The 21,106-nt window shown below is 57.2% G+C and overlaps 1 protein-coding gene across 2 annotated transcripts in view; it reads left to right on the plus strand.

Annotated features, from left to right (window-relative positions):
• Positions 1 to 21,106, plus strand: part of VAV2 (vav guanine nucleotide exchange factor 2) — a 113,563-nt gene that overhangs the window by 55,550 nt on the left and 36,907 nt on the right. For both annotated transcript variants that reach the window (XM_087822970.1, XM_087822972.1), the window contains exons 3-4: positions 2,807 to 2,865; positions 10,869 to 10,937. In XM_087822970.1, the coding sequence (XP_087679096.1) occupies positions 2,807 to 2,865; positions 10,869 to 10,937 (128 nt within the window). The remainder of the gene's footprint in view (positions 1 to 2,806; positions 2,866 to 10,868; positions 10,938 to 21,106) is intronic.

The following is a 21,106-nucleotide window of genomic DNA, read 5'->3' on the forward strand; positions in this document are numbered from 1 at the left end:
GACGGCTTCTTAACCTTTCTTGGTACGGGACCCTTTGAGAGGGTGCTGGGTGATGAGGCCTCCAGAATATTCTCACGGTTACCTCCACATAAGTTGGCAGCCAGTGTTCAGGCCCGTACAGCCCCGGGGTCCCCTGGAGTCTGGTCCTGAGCCCTGACACAGCAGACAAGTGGGGACCTTACGGCTGTGGCTTTAAGGCTGGACCCCGGAGCTCCAGGCAGCCTGCACCGCTTGCCTGTGGTGGGGAAGCTCCAGCAGGGATGCTATACCCCTGTGGTCACAGGCCCTGCCATCACGTTGGGCGGAGCCCAAGCAGCAGAACCTCCCACCAGAGTTTGTGAGCTGCGAGGGCTCCTGAGAGGCGTGAGAAGGGGCGCCTGGCGGTGGGCGGGCGCACCAGGGCAGTAAGGGCCGGCCGCCTGGTAGAATCGCGTGGTTCCCTGTGCCCTGTTCAGAAGGATTTGCTAGTGGCCACACAGGGTCATCCTGGTCAAGTCCCCCACCCCTGCGCGTTCCTTTTGCTGGCCTGGGAATGAAGCTCCGTGGGCCCAGGCAGAGCTGGTTGTATGTGGGGTGGGTGGTGGGTGGGGACAGGAATGGAGGGCAGGTGTTTGTGTGTCTTCATTTTATTTATTAACTGGGATGAAGCTGAGAGATAAAAGTGGGAAAATGTCATCCTTTGACATTTACCTTTTCAGAAGAGTTGGCAGCGCCGTGGGGGGTTGTTTTAGATCGTCTCCCCCGAGCCATGCCTCCAGGGAAGTCCAGCCCCATGCAGGGAGGTGTTCCCTGCTCTGTGTCCTTTCAGGAGGAGCCACTGCCGCCCTTCAACTCACCCGATGGCTGTATCGGGTCCCATGTCTGCCCCCAGCAGCTCTGGTCCTCAGGCCCCTGGAGCGGGGTTTCCCGTGGTTCCGGGAAGCACACAATTCAGGCGGAGTGAGGGACAGGCGCCTCTGGCAGAGCTGGGCGCATTTAATCCTGTTTAAGGAGCTGTCCTATCTGGACGGGAATCCAGAGCCGAGCCCTTTACAAACCACCAGTGACAGACTCCAGCCTGGAGCACTTTGACTGTGAGATCAGGGCTGAGGCTGCTGTGGTTACAGCAGCTGGAGAGGCCACATGGACACAGTGCAGACCCCTGGTGGTTCACTCGCTGTGACAGCTCCTCCCTGTATGAAGCTCCGCCTTTGCACTAACCCCAGGTCCGCAAATGGGCTTTGTCTCCTGTGTCGATGCTGACCGATGGCTGGTGCCTCGGGCTGACTCTGCAGAAGGGCTTCCAGCCTGGGTCTGGCTGGCTGGGGAGGAGTGTGGCAGTTGATTAGTGATGTCTGCCACGGCAGGCGTAGGAGAGGGGTGGCTTGTACACCCGATAGTGGCCAGGCTCTCGCAGTTCTAACATTTCTAGCTTCTATCCGATAACTAGAAGAGCATACAGCAATATTGCTTGGATGTTTTTTCTCTGTAAATATTTAGAGGCCTTAAAAGCCAAGAGTAACAGCCAAGCCATGTTGCTTGTGAAAGACCCCTTAGAGCTCACAGACCAGAGAGCCCGGCTGGGCCAGCTGCAGGGTAAGGCGATTGAGTCTTGTCTGAGAAGCACAGACGAGCTCTGTCATCCCTCAGGTTCACAGCCTCCGCGAGTCCCAGTCCCTGCAGCATAACCACCTACCAGAGGACGGCACACAGCGCGTGGCCTTTGGCCGAATCTGCCGTCTGACCAGGCTGAGAAAGGGCCCTTCTCTACGGTTTGGGTTTCTTCCCTGTGCCTTTAAAAAATTGCTGCTAGAAGGAGACCAGCCTAAAAGGAAGTCTGAGGAATGTGTCCCAGCTGCGGGTCCTTGGGCAAATGACCTGTTTCCCAAATGTGCACGGCTGGACAGGCTTTGGAGGGGTGTGAGGGTTCCCCAGGGTGAGGCTAGACCTAGAAGGCCCATTGGGCACAGTTCCTGGGACAGCCATCACCCAGTAGGGGGTGTCTGTGAATTTAGCAAGTGACCAGCATGGGTCATGTTTGGATTCCCTTTCCCCGGATGCAAGCGTGCACACTCACATACATGCACGCATGCAGTGCACACACTTCAGCTCTTAAGCACATGCACGCACATACAAACTCACATGCTCACAGAAGCGCACACACGTGATCACACAGGTGAAACTCATGCCCACACACACAATGAGGTCTCCACGTTGAGGCCGGCAACCACCTCCCTGGTGCCCCGTAATTCCTGTAACAGATTGTGAGCAGCTTCTTCCTGTGCTGGTTGGTGTGTGTTATACTTTGTGCCCCAGGGTCGGCCACCTCCCTCTCCCAGCCTCTCTTTCCTCATGATCATCTGCAGAGCCCGGTGGCTGCTTGCTGCCCGTCATTTGAAGATCTGTGGAATAACCGCGCTGGGGCCCTTGGAGCCGGGGTGGGGTGGGCGCTGTGTGTCTGGAGGAGGCCGTGGGGTGGGGGCCTCTGCTGGGGGAGGAGTGGCCATTGCTCCTCGCTGAGCATTTCCCTTCCTTGTTGACACGTCTGCCTGTCCGGGGACATACTGCCAGGACCCCCTCCCGCACTCTGAACCTGCTCCGGCAGCCCGGCAGCCCTCAGATATCGGTGCACCAAAATGACAAATTCTGTACAATAAATACAAAATAGGCATCTAGCCCCCAAAATGCTTTGCCGTTTTGTTTTTTTTTCCCAAGGAAATGTGCTCAGTGAACAGTTCTCTACTTTTACAAGACCCTTCATTGCAGTTTTATAATGACTTTCTGTTTTTTTGTGAATCACAGAAGCGTCCTTTCCTTCTTCCCCCAGGTCATCTCTGCGGTGTCCAGACTGTCCCTGCACAATGTGGCCCAGAACAAAGGGATCAGGTAAGCCCGCGGAGCCCACGCCCTCCCATCTCCACCTGCCCCCTCGGGCCTGGTCCCAGACATTGGAGTTTTCAGCAGTCATCCTCTGCCTGTGTCTTTATTGTGAATTTTCAACATGTTTTGGAATTGCTGTTGGCGGTGGCAGGGTGGGGAGGAGGGGAGAGGCTTCAGCTCACACCAGGAAAATCTTGCAGGCATGTTACTGATGGCTGCAAAATCTGTTTCGATTTAGGTAATAAGATCAGCAAATTAATCCTTTCACAGATCGTTGCCTAGGTAAATGCTCTCTCCACAAGTCAGAACCAGGATGCCTCATGTGGATGGAGTAGCTGGGGCTTGTTTGTAATGATGGGCAGAGCAAGGGGACCTGCCCACTTGGAGGCCTCAGGTCTTTCGGCAGGAATACCTCTACTTGGTTTCTGTTCTGCTCAGAATACTGTGGCCCTGCGGTCTGGCCTCTCACCTCTTGACACATGGATGGGGCCCACGTCCCACAGGGGAGAGGGGGAAGGGCAGCCCCACAGGACAACTGGTCATTGCAGATTCTGGTCCACAGATCAGGGTCAGAGAAACGTCTGAATGGGGACCAGATTCCAGATCAGGTAGGGACGGGCACAGGAGCTGCCCTTTCTGAATATCCCAGGAGGACATGGGCCAGCAGGGGGAACGAGAGTCTTGGGAGGGTGGTTGAACTCGGGGAAAGGGGCTTCATCCTGGTATTGTCTGTGGGGTGGCGCCCACCCGTAGGCTGGGAGTCCCAGGACCATGGTTCTGGGTGGACCTGGGGCCGGCACAGCTGCCCCTTGATGGGGCTGTTTGTTCAGGTTCAGAGTCACAGGGACATGCAAATGTTAGGGACCCCCCCCCTCCACAATGGGAGGGAGGGAGAGAGAGACTGGGAGAGAAACATCGATGTGAGAGAGACACATTGATTGGTTGCCTCCCACTCACCCCGGGGATCAAGCCTAAAATGGAGACACGTTCCCTTGACCAGAATCGAACCCGACACCCTTCGGTCCGTGGGCTGACGCTCCAACCACTGAGCCAAACCGGCTAGGGCTTTTGTTTTTAATGTCACACGTAGGATGGGCTGTGTAAAAATGTTCCTACACGACGTGTTAAACACATACAAAAGAACATTTAGGTCTTAGGGCACCAGCTCATGTTCTAGAGCGTCGCCGGTACCTTTGAGGCCCTGGTTGAAATGGGCTGTTTTTCATTGTTCTGAGGCCTGTGATCGGGGCAGTTTAAAATGTTTAGTTAGAAAGAGAGTGTCAGTCCTAGATACAAAGACAGCACGCGGTTTTTATGTTTTGTTTTTCCCAGAAACGATCGTCTGTTCCTTTTCCCGCTGGCCCATGACGAGGGTTGTGTTGTGGTTTTATGGCCCAGCCTGTTTCCAGCAAATTCCTTATCTAATGCACATCCACATACATACGTAGGCAGGAATGAAGTTTGTGCAACAGTTAGTCATTTTACTTGCTCTTTCACGTGATGCTAGAATGTGATCTCTTCTCAATTCTTTCCATATTCTCCCCGCACCGGGGGCCCTGGGGCCGGGGGGCCCCGTTACGTTACGTCCCTGGGGGCGGACGAGCGGCCTGGCTTTGCACGGATGTGGTCCTGCTGTGGCCTCTGCGCTTCCTTGGTGGTGTTCCAGGCTCTTCCCTCCCGAGGCCCAGGCTGTTCCCGCCCCATCTGCAGGCTCTGAAGGCCTCAGTTTTCCTGGGGGTTTACAGCTGGTGATGAGACCCTGGTAGTGGCTTAGAGTGTGGTGAAGAATTTGAGAACAGATCTGTGTCTGCCCCAGTGTGTGTCCTGCTTTCTAATTAGTATAAAGGCCCCCTTGGATTGGGTGGTGCCCACACTCCTGGTCTTCTTGCCCCTGTTCCCTGTCTCCTGTGGCCCTGGCATCCTGTTGGCCCCCGAGCTCCCAGCCGGAGCAGGTGCTTCACAAACTGTGGGCAGAAGGAGTCAGCCCTGCCCCCTGGGCCCTGGGCCAGCAGATGTGATTGGAAACCCACCCGCCTCCCTCTCTATTCTGGGAACCACCAGGTAGCACGTGGGCCCCCAGGCAGGAGAATGAAGATCCCAGCCCTGAAGGATGCGCCCAGTAAAGAGATGGCGAGCAGAGAGGATTGAGATCTGGCTGTGGAATTGGTGCGACCGGGTCCATACCCGGTGTCCAGCTTCCTGTGGGCCTCGTGCAGCAGGAGGCTTCTCTCTGCGTTGCCCTCGAGATGTGGGATAGCACGGGGGCTTAGCAGGATCTTCTGTGTTGGCCCAGAGAAGGGCTCAGTAAATATTATCATTTGTTTTAATAACATACCAGTAACAGAGTGTGTTGGGGGCCCCAAGACCACCCTCGGGTTCAGTGACTGGCTGGAGGGACTCTCAGAGCTTGGGAGGCCGTCATCCTCCGGTCATGGTTTATCTCAGTGAGAGGGCAGGGGTGAAATGGCACAGGGCACAGGCATGGGGCAGGGTCCAGGAGAGGCCAGGCCCGAGCTTCCGGTTCTCTGGTCTCAGTGGAGTCGTGTGGGTGACAGTTCTCCAGAATGATCTGTGACAACTTGCAACTTTTCTGGGGTCCTTCCTGCCTGCAGCCTCTGGGGGCGGGACCTCTGTCACCTCACACAGCTCACCTCTGCGAGCCAGGAGCTGGCAGCGCTGTTCTGAGGCTGCCTCGTGCAGCTCGAGGGGTCAGATCATTGTCCACGCTGGCTGCGAGGTTTCCACAGGCCATTGAACACCCTGGGGCCATCAGCACTTTGTGGAGCCCTAACGGGGCTCTTCCATTAAGAGCTTTTCACGGTGTTACTAATAAGCAAAAGGCTTTCGTTCAGCCAAACCCACAACCCAAGCCCGCAGCCTGGAAGAATCTTCCTCGTTTCTTTCACCGCTGGATGGGAGCCCAACGTGCCCTTTTAAAAAACGATCATTTCATAACACTCGTACTTTTCGTAATGAGCTGGTTTTCCATAAGAACCCAATCATATTTCTCAGAGGCTGCTGAATGGGAGCCTTAATCTGAGTCTGACCCGGTGCCCGGCTTCCAGCACTGAGAGAATGAATTTCTGTCGTTCTAAGCCGCCCAGTTTGTGGTACTTGGTTACTGACAGCCCCGGGACACAGACACAGCGGGGGACCAGGCTGGGTCCCTGAGCCTCTAGCATGCCTGGTGTGTGGCGTGCGAGGCTGCTCTTCCTGACCCTCACCCAGTGCTCACACAGCCCCTGCCACCCGAGACCTGGATGCTGAGGAGGAGATCTGCAGCTGGCAGGGAGCTTTGGGGTTCAGAGGCCCCCTCCAGTTAGCAGGGATGGGAGAGTGGGCCTCCAAGGACAGTGGCCTCCTCATTTGTGGTGCCCTGTCCCCAGTAGCATTCAGTGCTGAGAGCAGTAAGACTGTCCAGGACCCCGCTCAGCCCCTGTCCTTCCTTCTGGGGAGTGAGCTGGCTTCACTTGGTAAAATAAAACAATGCGAGACTTCCTCTCCAGCTGATACCACCGTTAAACATCCATCGGGGTGGCCGTGAAACATCGACTCGTTTTCGGAGATGGAAAAGAAAGTCTCGTCATGTTTGCGATGGGACTTATGCATATGCATAAGGGATGTGAGGTCATTAAAAATGCCTCTGGGCCTGGCCGGCATGGCTCAGCGGTTGAGCATCAACCTTTGATCCAGGTGATCCAGGTTTGATTCCCGGTCGGGGCACATGCCCCTGTTCAGGCTCCATCCCTGGCAGGGGGTGTGCAGGAGGCAGCTGATCAATGACTTTCTTTCATTGATGTTTCTATCTTTTGCTCCCTCTCCCTTCCTCTCTCTGAAATCAATAAAAAATATATTAAAAAAAAAGCCTCTGGAACAGCGGGGAGTCGGGGCCCTGGGCTGGGCCCAACAGTGACCCTGGCATGTATCCACTGCTCAGAGTGTCTCCCGGCCCTCCCAGCCTTAGCTCCTGGCGGGGCTGGCCTCTGGGGGCTGGGGAAACCAGCCCAGGCTTTGCCTGCTGACCTTGGAGGCAGTTGAGGTCCACTTCTCCTTTGGTGTTGCTGGAAGGGAAACTGAGGCAGGCCTTTATATTCCCCCCCTCCCTCCAGCACTAGAGGTGCTGAGCCAACATGATGCAGAGCTGCTTGGTCCCTGGTGGGGTTGGTGGCCGAGTTTTCTGCCACTTGGTGAATTCCTGTGTGCTCACGGGCCCCACACGCTGCCCCAGTGGGGGGATGTGGCTGGTAGTCCGGGCCCAGGTTTGGATGGAACGGTGTCCAGCCATGGCTCCTCCCAGGAGGGCAGCAGCGAGGCACCAGTGGTTCTGGTTAAAGCTGAGGCCTGGAGCCCAGCCCAGAGGTACTTGGCTGGGCCCTTGGGCCTGGACTCCAAGGTGAGGAATCGCAGGCCTGGACAGCTGGCTTGTGCCCAGCCCACCCTGCCCAGGGCTGCCTCAGATGCAGGGCTGGCGCCACCCAGAGGGCTAGGGTCCAGGTCTCTGCTTCCAGGTGGCCAAGCCGGCCTCCCCTGGTGCATGGTGGGAGGGCTGCAGACCTGTCCCCGCCCTCACGCAGGCTCAGGGAGCACTCAGAATGCAGCGTCTCCCCTTGTCCTGGACTGTTACTAGTCATGTGCCGTACTGTGTGCTGTGAGAATTTGACACTCGCACAGCAGATTCACGTTTTGGTTTCTTTCTGACTTACTCCCGTGCCCAGATGTACACAAATACAAGCCCCGTTGCCATGTGATTAGGGAGGGCGGTTGTCAGGGAGCAGCTGGGACTCTGCTCTGCCATTACTCCGGGCTCTGGAGGGTCATTTCGTATTCCGAGCTCTGTCCCGGCAGAGCCCTGGCAGGCCAAGGGGATTTCCTGCCTAGCCCGGGCACGTGTCCCCTGGGAGGAGGCCGAGATGGCATGGAAGGAAGCTGCAGAGTGACTTCGGGGCCTGGGACCCGCTCAGGTGGCTACACTGGCTTTTCCTCTCCAAACTGCTGCTGTTCCGAGAAGTGTGCAGAAAATCACAAATATATTAACTTCCCAGTTGGGAAGTGCCTTTCTCTGTCCTCGGCAGCCGTGCCAGGCCCGCCCTCCCTGGCACATGGGGATGGCAGGGACAAACCATTCTTTCCTGACTCTGAGGTCAGAGTGTCTTCCTCCACCTTGCTAGGGCCCCAAAGTGAGGAAAGAAATAGCCTGGCTGGGATTTGGGGGACACTTGGGTTTCTCCTCTGGGGGGGGACACTTAGCATTTCTTGCTTAGGAGACCACGCCTTGCCACCCTGCCCCCATCTCTGCTGCATCTGCCTCTGCAGACATCAGGGTCCCTGCCAGAGCTGTGGCAGTGGCTTTACCTCAGTGTCCCCACCTCCCAAACCCCCGCCTCACGAGGCAGAGAGACCCTCCTCCTCTGTGCTGACTGTGGTTTAAGATCCTGGTGGTAGTGGCCCTGTCCCCCAGCCCTGGGTGGCATTCAGGGTGGGTGTGGGTCCCCCTCCTCTCCAACACAGGGCAGAGCCTGAGCTGGGTGTGGGCATGGGCTGAGTGGTCTGGCCTGGCGCTGCCCCCTGACGTGATGGCCTTTCTGCCCCGGGTGGGGTGGCGGGCTGAGAAAAGAAACGCGATCCGTTGGCCTGTTTTGACAGTCCGGGCTGTGTAGCAGGAGAGCCGTTTTTAATCAGCGAAACCCTGGCGCTCCAAGGCCTCCCCGCCAATTAGCAGGCGGCACCCAGGTGACTCTCTCAATAATTAAACGGGCCTGTCGGGTCCTCCAGGCTTGCTCTGGATGTGCCTTTAAAGTTTGCCTGGCTGCCGTTTCCCTGGCAAGCTGGTGCCAGAGGGGGTGCTGGCTGGGCTTCCAGGGCCCCTCCCACCACGCTGGCCTCTTCCTTCCACTTAGCTCCCTCCCCTTGGCCTCGGTCACACCTCGTGAGATGCAGCGGAACCTGATTGCATCCTGGTGCCAGGACCTGCCACAGCCCCACCACCTATAATTCTGAGGCCAGTTTCAGAATGGGAAACCGAGGCCCCTCCAGGGGAGATGACCTGCTGAGGGCCCCTCAGGTCATGTCAGTGGCGCAAATTGAACCACTGTTGTCTGCAATGTGCAGGAGGGAGACCAGCTCGTCTGCCTTTTGGGCTGGGATTCCCTAGTCCCAGGCAAACAGGATGGGTGGTCACCCCCTGCAGGACAGGTGCTGGGTGGCCTCTGAGGTGAGTCTGCCTCTGCCCCTTCTCTCGGATGTACCAGGCGGGCCAGGGAAGACCAAGGTATCCGTGATGCTTTCCTTAAACATGCTTCCTTGGCTGGGACCTCGTCTCTGGGAGCCGGAGTCCCCACGTGCTCCTCTGCATGTGCCAAGCGAAGGGTGCAGAAGTTAGGAGGCGTCTCAGGCCTGGTGCTCTCCCATCTGAGCCTCACAAGGGCCCTGTTACCCCATGTTCCTGGGGAGAGAACTGAACTGCAGAGAAGCAGCACGTGCAGGTCACACAGAGAAGAGGTGGTTGTAGGGTTCAGGCCTCGTGTGCCTCACTCCCAAGCCTTGGGGAGGTGGGCACCATTGTTCTGACAGGTCAGACCCAGGGTCACAGCAGGTCTGTGACAGCCGGGCAGGATCCAGGCCTCCAGCTCCTGGGTCAGTGGAGCCCCTCCCCAGGCCCCCAGGTCCCTACCCCACGGAAAGCCGGCCCTGAGCTTTGGTGTTGGGAGCTCGCCTCTAGCTCCCCTTCCCCCATTCGCCCTGCTGAGCAAATATCAGCCGACTGGGGCGAGGAAGCCGCAGCTGGGGTTTCCCCTGGAGATCCTTAGTAACAGGCCTCCTACCAGAACACGTGTCCCTGGGCTGCATAGAGGCGCTTGGTTTAATTAAAGGGCATTTTTGTCTCCCTCCAGAGGTGGGTTGATTTGAAGGAGCCCCCTCCCCCTCGCATTTCATCTGCTCTCCCAAAGCCCTCGGTCCTGGAGGCTGGCCTTGGTGCGCACCAAGCGGTTCAACCTGAACTGGGCTCTGCACCTGTCTGCAGGTCCCTGCGGGAGTGGCGGGCATACAAGGGACTCCTGGGGAGCCTTGGAGAGGGCGTCAGGTGTGGGTTTCATAGAGAGGTTGCTGCGTGGGCATGGAGGGGTGCTGGTGGTGGGCAGGGAGAGTCAGGTGTGGGCGTGGTGCAAACCACGTGCTGCCCCCCAATTCCATCCCATCACCTTTTTACCTGGAATGTGCTGTTTCCTTTGCAGACCTGCCCCCTTCCTCCAGCCTGGGAACAGGGATCTCCTTTTTTCAGTCCCCAAATGACACTGAGGGGTGACAGACTGAGGGGCTCACCCCCTCCCAGCGAGCATGTGCTGGGTGCAGGCAGTGGGGGTTCCGTGCCCGAGTGCTCTCCTTTGACCCTGGCCATGCCCAGGGCTCTGTATTCCCTCCACCTCACAGACGTGCACGCGCAGACTCAGGAAGGGCAGGGCTGGGATTTGAACCTGGCCCTTGAACCTGGTGAGCCTCTAATCATCACCTGCACCTGCTGGCCCCCAACAGCTGGGCAGTGGGGGCTGGGCCCACCCCTGTGTTCAGGAGTCAGGCCCAGTTTCATTTTGCTGAGCCCCTCACATTCTGCCAATGAACCCCCTTTCCTCCCACCCTCCCTGTGAGTTATCCCTCCGGGTTCTGAGCCACCCAGGTGGATGGACACCTGTCTCCTGAAGACCACAGCCTGTGAGCCCCCTCTTCACAGCAGGAAAGCTTTCTGACCCCGACCCTTTCTCTCCTCCCAGATGCATCCTGGGATGACAGAGTGGACAGGGACCCTGGGCATCCCCCAGATACAGAATTGTGAGATTTTCATGGGAAAAGATTTTCATGGGAATAGTTTCAAACCCAGATAAGTGTGGATGCACAGCCCACTCTCTGTCTCCTAGAGAGTCTCATGACGGCAGAGCCAAGCAGGGCTCTCACTCCAGGGGCCCGCGATGGCTGACGGAGACCTGCTCACCTCACTCCTGTCTCTCCTCCCACAGGCCTTTTCCCTCCGAGGAGACGGCAGAAAACGATGATGACGTCTACCGCAGCCTGGAGGAGCTGGCTGAGTAAGGAACCGGGGGAGGCGGACTGGACGGACGGACGGAGGGAGGGAGGCCCTTTCCTGCAGAGCTGCAGAGAGAGCTGGCTGGGCCGGGCCGGGCTGGGCCCCTGGGTGCTGTGTTGGGGGATGTGGGCGTTTCCAGAACTGGGGCCCTTGGACCACGGGCCACAGCAGCGGCAGTGTGTGGGCTCAGGGTTGCCTCGTGGCCTGACAGGGCAGGCGTGGGGCTGAGACCAGGTCACCTGAAGCTACAGGGGTGTGTCCCTTCTCTGGGAGGCCCTGTCTTTGAGGTGCTCTGTGTCTGCTTCCTCTCTCTGAGAATGTCCTTGTGCAGCCACACACAGCCCAGGCTGGCCATCCATCCTGGGCTAGTTCACCTTACAGGCCTGGAGCCCCTCTCTGCCCCAGAGACCGACAAGAACCCTGAAGAGGTTGCCTGGCTCTGTGGGATCATCTGTGGCCAGGGGTGGGATTGTGTGACCTCCTGCTCAGGGCTGGGCCAGGCAGCTTCCCTGAAGGGGCAGTGGATGGAGGAGGCCGGGGTGCCCCGTCCTACAGCAGGGGAGCCTGAGCCGCAGAAGTGATAGGTTTGCTCAGCCCTGGGATGGCCCCTGGTGGCTCCAGACCTGGCTAGCTTTTGCCCTTAGGCCAGGCGGAGAACCCTACACTGGCTTCCTGCTGACGGGGAGCCTCGTTCCTATTTGACAGCAGATTTTTTTGGGTCCCAGATAAATGGCTATTTCTTCTGTTAAGATTCTTAACATCTCTCTCTTCACTCTATAGTGCAGGCTGGGGAGAGAGCCAGTGTTTACTATGGTCATGCCCACCCTCACATGCCCGCTGCCTCTGGGGTGTGGAGTCAGGCAGATATCTTTTGCAGGATGCTGTCTACTTAAAACAATTAGAGTCATTCAAAAATCAGACATCAGCATTGTTCTGGCAGCCTGATCTCCTGTGATTATGTGAATGAAATACCGGTGGGAATAGCTGCTTACCAGCCCATGTTCCTGAGCCTGGGCAGGCAAGGGCCCTGCAGTGACCCCACTGGGAATCATGGAGCTCTTTGGGGCGTCTGGTCGACCCCATGTGGATTAGAGGGCTGGAGAGCAACCTGGAGGGGGGAAATGGGGCCTGGGTGCAGCTAGGGCCTGGAGCAGCCTGCCTGGATGTCACTGCCCTCCCTGACCAGTCCCGAGAATCAGAGGGGGACTTAGAAAATGACTCAGGTTCACGCCAACACGCAGGGCCTTTGAGGGTGGGGCTGAATGAGGAGCAGCTCACCCACCTGTAGGAGGAGGAAACCGAGGCTCAGAGAGGCTCTGCTGGAAGGAGGTCCCCCAAGGATGAGAACCCGCAGCCCCCTCCCCCCCTTCCCGGTGCTTTCCGCCTTGGAGTCCCTTCTCATCTGCCAAATCTGGGTCTCAGTGTCTCCCCCCTGGGAAACCCCTCCTACTGCACCCCCACCCTGCAGAGCATCCACACCCCTGTTTGGCTTCCATGGGTGCACTGTGATTAGGTGGTTAAATGCCTGTCTCCCATAGACTGGCGGTGCCTGAGGTCAGGCCTGCGTCTTTATCATGAGCACCCCATTCAGGTCTAGCAGTGTGGGCGTGTGCACGTGGCAGCGGCAAGCCCCAGGTGGTAGTGACAGAGCCTTTACAGGGCTGGGCACCGCTGGGACCTTATCCCTGTGTATCCCTTTGCCCCAGTGCTTTGTGAGTCTGTTCTGCAGTGCCCCAATTGTACAGATAAAGAAATGGAGGCCTAGAGAGGGGAAGCCCTGGTTCATGTCACTCAGCTGGCAATTTGACCCCAAGTTTGTGCCCTAACCTCTCTGCCATGCAAAGTTGGAACCCCCCCAGAGCCTGGCAAGCTCCCTGTCCAGCGCTAAGGGTGCGGTCCATCATGATTTGCCATTTCTCCAAGTCACCAACCTGAGGTTGGGGGTCGATGCTCTCCGGAAACTTTCCTTGGTGGTCAGTAGACCGAGGGCACCTCGTGCAGCTGAGACATGGCAGGAAATAACCTCCTTAGAACCAGCCAGGAACCCTCCTCTCAGCTGCCACCCTGTGTACTTGTCCCCGCTGGCTTGTGGTGCACGGTCAGTTTTGGGGGTCCCTACGCGGTGAGTCAGGCAGCAGCAAGCCGGGCGCCCATGTCCCCTTTCTCTGCCCCTTCCCGAGTGACTGAGCTCTCGAACCAAAATGGATATAAGTCCTCTTGGACGGAAAAGCCAGGCTGGGGGATGCGTGGCTTCGCACAGTTCGGGAACATCATTCCCTGACATTAAGAGCGGGCCGTTTAATCCAATGAGTTCCTTACGGCTGCCGTTATTGCAAACATAAATCATGAATTGTAGGGATGGGATGAATCTGAGTCTTTAACTTGCGATTTGGTCCCAGCGGCTCCAGTTTAATAAATTTTTCATGCTTTTCTCCCCCTTCTCTTTTCACTGAGTAGCAAGATTCCCTAGCAGCCTGTCCCCGTGGACCTGGGGTTGATATTATCCATTACGGCAGTTTACAAGGCAAACAGAAATGCTATTTCTCACCTGGTGGTGGCTGGGGAGAGAATGTGGCTGTGTCCATTGAGACTGGGGCTGGGGCAGTGGCCCCGATCTCATCCCAGCGGCCAGGAGCCAGAGAGTGACATTTTGAACAGAACCTGCTTGTTCTTTCCTTTGGGCTCTTGGCCAGGTGTCAGAAGTCACCCAGACCTGATGCTCCACAGCTGTTTGGGGACCATCAGACACGGGAGCCACATGCAGGTCTCTCTGCCACGCAGGGTACCTGTGTGGCTCCTGGGGCACCGGTGAGGGACTGCCATGGCGAGTGCCCTGATGTCGGCTTCCATTCGTTCATTCATTAAATCAGTCGTGTATTTCTTCAGTTGCCAGCTGGTTGCTAAGCACTTTCTGTGTTTCCAGGAGCTGGAAATATAAAGGGGAGTGAGATACCCCCCTGCCTGCCAGGACCCTGAGCTCCGGGCGGTGGGAGTGGGGGCTGTAAGAGGGGCGAGTGCTAGAGGAGAGACGCCCACCAGACACAGCTCCTCAGTGAAAGCCGCCTCCCACCCACCCAAAGCAGGAGTCTGTCTGTCCTGCTCCCACCACACCTTGTTCCCAAGCCACCAAGACTCTTGTTGGACAAATCCAGGAGCCCTGGCTCTGTCATGTCCTATATGTGTGGCCTCTGGCAAGTTTCCCACCTTTCTGTGCCTCGGTTTCCCTGTTCTGTATCTTTTTTGGGGAACAGTTGGGAAGATCGCCAGGGACATTGCCGGTAGCACAGCCCCAGAGAACACACCACGAGTGCTCATGCAGGGACAGTGGCCTGGCCCCGGTTTACCATGACTGTGGCTGTGGTTGTGTCATCTAGAGAATCACACACGAAAGAAGCAGGTGAAGTTAATGTTAAGAATATATTTTTATTTAACCCAATATATCCAGACTGTTATCTAGCTCGACACATAATCACTACACGGACCGTTAGGGAGTAGCCGACATGCTCTATAACTGTAAGCGCAGCTCAGTCGGACTTGCCACTTTGGGAGCTCACAGCCGCGGGAGGGGTAGTGGCCCATCTGGGCAGCGTGGGTCTTGGATGTAGAATGTGACTCCAGGGGCTGGAGAAGTCCCAGTGTTTGAACTGATGACACTGGGCTAAGATGATGTTCTCAAGGGCTCTAAGCTCACGTTTGATGCCACTGAATAATGTATAATTGAGTAAGACAGCAGCTGGTTGAAAAAATTAACACAAAATAATGCCACTTAAAAACGCTTTATCAAGCAAACTGGGAGGCCTATTTCTAAATTGCTCTCGTGATTAATGCCTTGCATTTGCATATGTTTTATCCCTCCCTGAGAACCTCTTTTCATTCTGAGGTGCTCCTGGGAGCCTGGGGGTGCTGTTCCTCCTGTCTCATACCTGCCCTAGCCCTGGGCCGGCCTGGGGTTAGGTGCCTGAACTGGGGCAGCTCCTTGCCCAGGGCTGGGAGGGAGTTTGCACACAGAAACATGACACAGTGGGAGCCCAGAGTGGGGCTGGGTAAATGCCAGCTCAGCAATCAGGGAAGGCTTCTCAGAAGAGGTGACAACTAGACCTTGGAGCCCAAGTAGGAACTGCTGAAGAGCAGGGCTGGCACCCCAGCAGAAGGAGCAGTCTTGCAGAGGCCTGGCAGGGCCCAGTGCTCCAGAGAGCAGGAGGTGTAGGGAGTAGGGTGAGGCAGGAGAGTGAGGCGGGACCACCTGCCCAGGACCTGGAGCTCCCATCTCAGAGGTGTGGCTCAGCATCACCCTGTGGAAGTACAGCATGGTTTGCAACACCTCATGGGGTTTGCAAGAAATCAGAATTATCGAAGCTCCCTGGGACTCACGGGAGGACTTCCCTCCACCCCAAAAAGGCACGGTCCACGCGGGAACCCCTGCCGCCTCCCAACTGGGGTGTCTTCAGTGGCGGAGAGCACCTGGGTGTGCCGAGGCTGCTATGACATCAGTCTTGCTGGCTGGAGAGGGAACTGTCATGCAGGCCTTTGATGACAAAGCTGTGTCCCCCTCAGCTTTGGCCGCCACACGTGGCTTTCACGGTGTTCTGTCTTCCTCTGGGCGCATTAAATCCTCAGAGCCTCAGTTTCCCCATCGCTGGAGTGAAAGCTCCAGCTGGGTGGTACGGGGGTCCCTTCCAGGCAGAAGGATTCATGGTTTTGAGATGCCAGTTCTGCTTTCCTGGGAGTTGGAGTGGTTTCCAGGCTTAAACAAGTGTGACATGAAATGGCCGGGGCAGGATTCTCCGTGGATGGGTAGCTCGTGCTTTACTGCGCCGTGAAACGACCTCAGCTTGAAACGTGCCCCGTTGGCATCGTTGGGGTAATTTTTTAAGGTGCATAAAATGTAGGAGTTTCTGAGTGGATGCTGCCTTTGGTGGGGCGCTGGACAATTCCCTTGTCCCTGGGGAGTGAGGAGGGGGCACAGGTGATGGTGGGGGCTGCAGGCCACCCTTCTCTGCCTGGCCTGGAGGCCGAGGCCGTTGTGCAGGCCCCTTCCCCGCGGGGCACGAGGAGCAGTCGCTCTGCCTTGTGACCCTCTCCCGAGTGGCAGCTTATCTCCACCCCGGTGTCCTCCCCTGCCCGCCTCTCCTGGCCACAAGGTTTGTTTAAAAAACTACCTCCAGTCCAGGTATGTTCGGTCCACCTGGCATGAAAGTTCAGTGTCGCAAGGAGACCCTGGCGGGTGGAGGATGCCCACCGGTGAGGCCTGGATTAGGCCGGGGGCGGGGCAGGGTTTGGGGACGTCTCATGTTCTCCCCAGAGGATTGCTTTTCCAAAGGACACACATTTGAAAACAGACGGTACAGAAAGTCTTTAAAACAAACGAGCCCCAGCCCTGTGAGGCTGCCCCTCCCCGGAGCGGAGGTGTTGGCGGTCGCCCTCCCCTGCTCGGCCACCTGGCTGCTCACGGGCACCTTCCTGAGCCGGGCGCCCTGGCCCTGGGCTGGTAAGGAGGTGACAGCTAGACACAGAAAGGCCTCTGCTCTCCCACGGTCGGTCCGTCCCCGACAGGGCCACCTTGTTTGCGGTCGGCTGGGCTGTCTCCCTGAATGAATGCGGGCAGACGCCCCATTGCCACTCCGTCCTGGCGGAGCTCAGATGCATGCGGGCCAGCAGAGCTGCGTGGACTTCTATGAATTCTCATCTTTACCACGTCGCTAAACCCGGGCCTTTCCCGACCAAGGTGGTCACAGTGGTTCTGTGGTCCCGTTTCACAAAGTCTCTGCAGGTGGGGACGGTGGGGAGGCCAGTGGAGGGGAATTCTAAAGGCAGGCATCTTGCGGTTCTCCAGATGGAACAGGACCCAGCTGGGCTGTGGCCAGAGGGAGAGGTTCGCGTTCTGTCTTCTACGGGGCTCTCCGAATCCCTCTCCCCATACTGTCCCCTGGGAGCCCATGAGGATAAAGACCAGGCCTTTTTTGTTGTTGTTAACCCTTGCCCAAGGATATTTTTCCCTCATTGGTTTTTAGAGAGAGTGAAGGGGAGGGTGGCCCGGGTGGTGGGGGAGAGAGAGAGAGAGAGAAATATCGATGTGAGAGAGACATGTTGATTGGCTGCTTCCCGAATGAGCCCTGACCGGGACTGGGATCGAACCTGCAACCAAGGTACATGCCCTTGGCTGGAATTGAAACGGGACCCTTCAGTCCGAGGGCCGACACTAACCACGGAGCACTCTGACCAGGGCAACACCAGGCCTTTTTGTTACGTCGTTTCCCGGTGTTCAGCATAGACCTGACATACATTGGCACTTAAGATGTATTGCTTAAAAATGAATAAGCATAAGATACTAGGTTTCATTGTAAAAATCCTGTCTTTATATATCTGCTGTACTGATTGCCAAACTCCTATTCATCCTACACAACCTAGCCCAGAGTTATCTCCTCTAAGAAGTCATCCCCAGCCCTAACCAGGCTGAATGAAGTGCCCCTTCTCCAGAGGATTAAAAGGTACACCAGGACTATCTCTGTCACTGTGTTATTGTCTTCCTGTATTTGTGCCCCCCCACACCCAGGTAAGCTCCCATAAGGGTTGTCCTTGAGGGAACAGAGCATAGAAAGGGCAGAGAACTTGCCTGGGCCCTGCCAGCTGTGGCAGAGGAAGTGCCCATGGGGTGAGGTCCTGAGTCATTTGCTATTCCTCTATGGAGGGACCCGAGCAGCGGTCTCAGGGGCAGCTCAGTGGGTCCCCTTGGGTGCCCGGCCCTGTGCCTGGGTTTTTCCCTATCATCTCAGTCTTCACAACAATACCGCAGAGTGGGTGGTCCTGCCCCCATTTTGCAGTAGAGGAAATGAAAGCTCAGACAGGGTCAGTGACTTGGTGAGATCACACAGCATGCTTTCCACAACAGAAGAGGGTGGGAACCCTGAACCGTCTGCAGCTCTGGCCCTGGACGTTCCCCTGGGCCTCGCCTTGTGACCCAGCCTGATGCTGGAGAGGCCCTTCTGTGGCTGAGGGAGAATCCCTCTGGGAATCTGGTGGTGTGGTATTGCCTAGGTGTGCTCCTAAATGGCTTTGTCCTCCCTGGGCCCTGGCTTCCTACCTGTGGGGAGAGTGACCCCACCCTCAGAGGGTGTGCCGAGGTCGTGTGAGGCCAGGCTCCCTAATATGTAAGCGGTTCCTTGTTTGCAGACCATCCGGCCCACAGCCTGTCTTTTCGGGTCCTCAGGAGCCCCCTCTCTGCTGCCCCCACCGAATGGTGTCGACTGGGGTCAGGAAATGTCCAAATGGGTTTCCTAGTAACAAGTTAATGGTGGTTTGGTGTCCTGTTTCCCAGCCATCCGGCAGCCCCTGACGGCCCGGGACCAGAACTCACAGCGTGCCTGTCACAGTGAGGTTTCGTCTCACCCTGAGCACAGGCGCGCCAGAGGCAGAAAGCTGAGAGCTGGCTCGCTTTTCTTTGATTTTCTGTAGGTGGCGGTGGGGGGGGTGGTGGTCCTCTGTGAGCAGCTGACTTTCTGTAACAAGATCAGGACGCCAGGCGAGGCTGTGGGGCCCAAGGCCTCGGGGTCCGGGCGGGAGGTGAGGGGTGGGTTTCTGCCGTGTCTGGAGGGCAGCAGGCTGTGCTCAGGCCCCTCCTGGAGGCTCTCAGGCTGTTGTGAAGACTAAAATAATTGTCGGGATTTAGCATCTGTCGGCGCAGCTGCCTGCGGGGAAACAGCAGGAGAGAAAGGATGGGACAGAGAGAAGGCGGAGGGCAGGGTCGCTGACGGGGCTGCTGAGCGGGCGTCCACTCGGCTTCCGGAGCAGGGGCTGGCCCGAGGCCTTGCGTGGTGTGGGTCTGGCCTAAGAGGCGCGTCTGCTCTGGGCGGCCACGTCTCTACCTTCACCTGGGATCCACCCTGGACCCACCTGACTCCTTAGCTTACCCTTAGGGGTCACTAGCGGGAGATTCCAGTTCCTACAGACAAGAGACCCCCTTGCCCGGGCCTGGCCTGGAGAGCGATCAGGACCATCTCTGGTGCAGCGCTGACCCACCCCTGTATGTGCCCCGTCCAGGACAACAGGGACGCTGACTTTTTCCATGAAATATGGTCTCCGATGACTTGGAGCCTCCCAAAGCCATCTGTGCGGTCACCAGAGGCCAGTTAGGAGGAGTCAGTGCAGTCAGACCAGGCCGCGCTGTGGTGTCACAGAAGCACCTTTGAATTTTGCAGGGCCTTGGGGTCCTGTGCAAGGGCCGTGGGAGGTTGGGCTGGGCATTGGGTCAAGTGTACTGGGCGCGGATGGACCTGCACAGCAGCCTTGCCCCCCCGTGGGAGTGTGTGCAGGGAGCACGTGGGCCTGGCTACAGTTCTGGATGCCCGGTTCTGGATGCCAGTCTCAGCTGGACACATCATGCCGGAGCCTTGCACGATCGAGTCCGCCTCCCTCCCGGTCTCAGCGCTGCACTCCAGGACCCTTCAGATACCGGGGACCTTGTTATGCACCCCTCCCCCAACCCCACACCTGCCATTTCCTCTTCCTCCCTCCAGCGGCCACGGCTGTCGGATGCACTGGGCCCAGATGGCCGTGACATGAATAATCTGCTTTAACAGATGCCCGGGGCTTGTAATCTGTCCCCTGCCCCACCCAGGACACTCACGTTCGGAGAAAATCAAGGTTGCCGTGGATTGTCATGTGGGCCGAAGAAGCAGAACTTTTGGGAACCAGAGCTTGTCACCACCCCAAGAACGACACTGCTACGTTCTAGAAGCACCTGCATCTCAGACGTGACTCGGCCCCGTCAAGTCTCCCGCCTGCCCTGTGAGGTTCTGGGCTCAGAGCTGGCAGGCCTGCGCCATCTCTGTGTCCCCGGACCCGATAAGTTACCGGCACAGAATTGGTCTTAGGGATAGGTATTGATTTAACCAATCAAATGTGATAGTGTTTTCGTCTTCATTGCTGAGTTTCACAAAAGTCTAATTACTTTCATACTTTTAACTTAAAATAATCACTTCTTTGCCGATTCTTTTATTTCCCCTTCTCCCATAACGTGGAACATACGCAAAGTGAAATGTTTGGGCTCCTGTTTTGTGACTTCGAGTAATATGCGCGAACCTACGGTTCTTCGTGTCGGAAGCGGGGCTCCCGGGCTCTGTGCCTTGTGGAGGCCCAGAGAGGAGCGGCTCGGCCACCACGGCGGGAGGCCGGCAGTTTGCCTCCCCAGAGCCTGGAACAGGCGTGGACACGAGGCCTTCTGCAGAAGAGAGAGAAGAAGGGGGTGGTGCCTGCATTTTTGAGACGGTTCTGTCCCAAGTTAAGATGCCAGGATGCGGCTCCCTGGCCAGCGTGTCTTGGGGCCCTGGGGAGCTAGAAGCGGCGGGTGGAGCGGCGGGTAAAAGGGGAGCCGAGCGCACGCACGTTCCTTGTCCTTCTTTTGAGAACGAAAACAAGCTGAGAACTTGGCAGTGGACACGGGTGGGGCGACCCCCCTGAAGGTACTCCCGGGTGTCAGTCTGGCCTCTTCTCCGAGTACACAGAGCGGAAGGGACTGTCGTCTCACTCTTGCCTGGAGGAGCCCTCAGTTCCCTCGCGAGGTGCTCGCTGCGGCTGGGACGGAGAGTCTGCAGCCTTCCCGTGGGGCGCCCCCAGTCCACGCGGACAGCCGCACGCGCCCTGGCTTGAGGCAGCAGGAAGGAAACAGATGCCGGTGGGGCAGCCAGCAAGTTAGGGAAATGCTGGAAGGGGGGGACCCGCAGAGAGCCTGAACCTCCGCATCTTCTAATCCACCTCAACCTTTGGCTGACCGTTGAACCTCGTACACAGGGAAGGAGCCTCAGGTTTGCCCCCCAAAATTCAGCAGCTGGAGACGGAGCTCAGCAGCCACTTCCGCTGCTGCCCACTGTGTGAGTCCAACGAAGTGAACTTGTCCCTTAGAGCAAGCGTAACTCTCCAGAAGAACTCACAGCCTCCAGTCTACACTTCATTGTGTTCAGTGTCCAATAAAAATCATCAGACTTGCAGAGAAACGGGAAAAAGCGAGTCATAGAATAAAAACGAGCCAGTGGGCGCCCACCTTGCTGACTCAGATGGTATGTGAGCAGCTTTTATAGATACGGTCAGGAACTTAGAGGGGAAAAATGCGCCGAACGAATGAACAGATGGGGAGCTCGGCAGAGAAATAGAAACTCAGAAAAGGGCCATGTGGAG

The sequence above is a fragment of the Miniopterus natalensis genome, chromosome 12, assembly GCF_054644295.1.
Source record: "Miniopterus natalensis isolate mMinNat1 chromosome 12, mMinNat1.hap1, whole genome shotgun sequence".
NCBI classification, from domain to species: Eukaryota; Metazoa; Chordata; class Mammalia; order Chiroptera; family Miniopteridae; genus Miniopterus; species Miniopterus natalensis.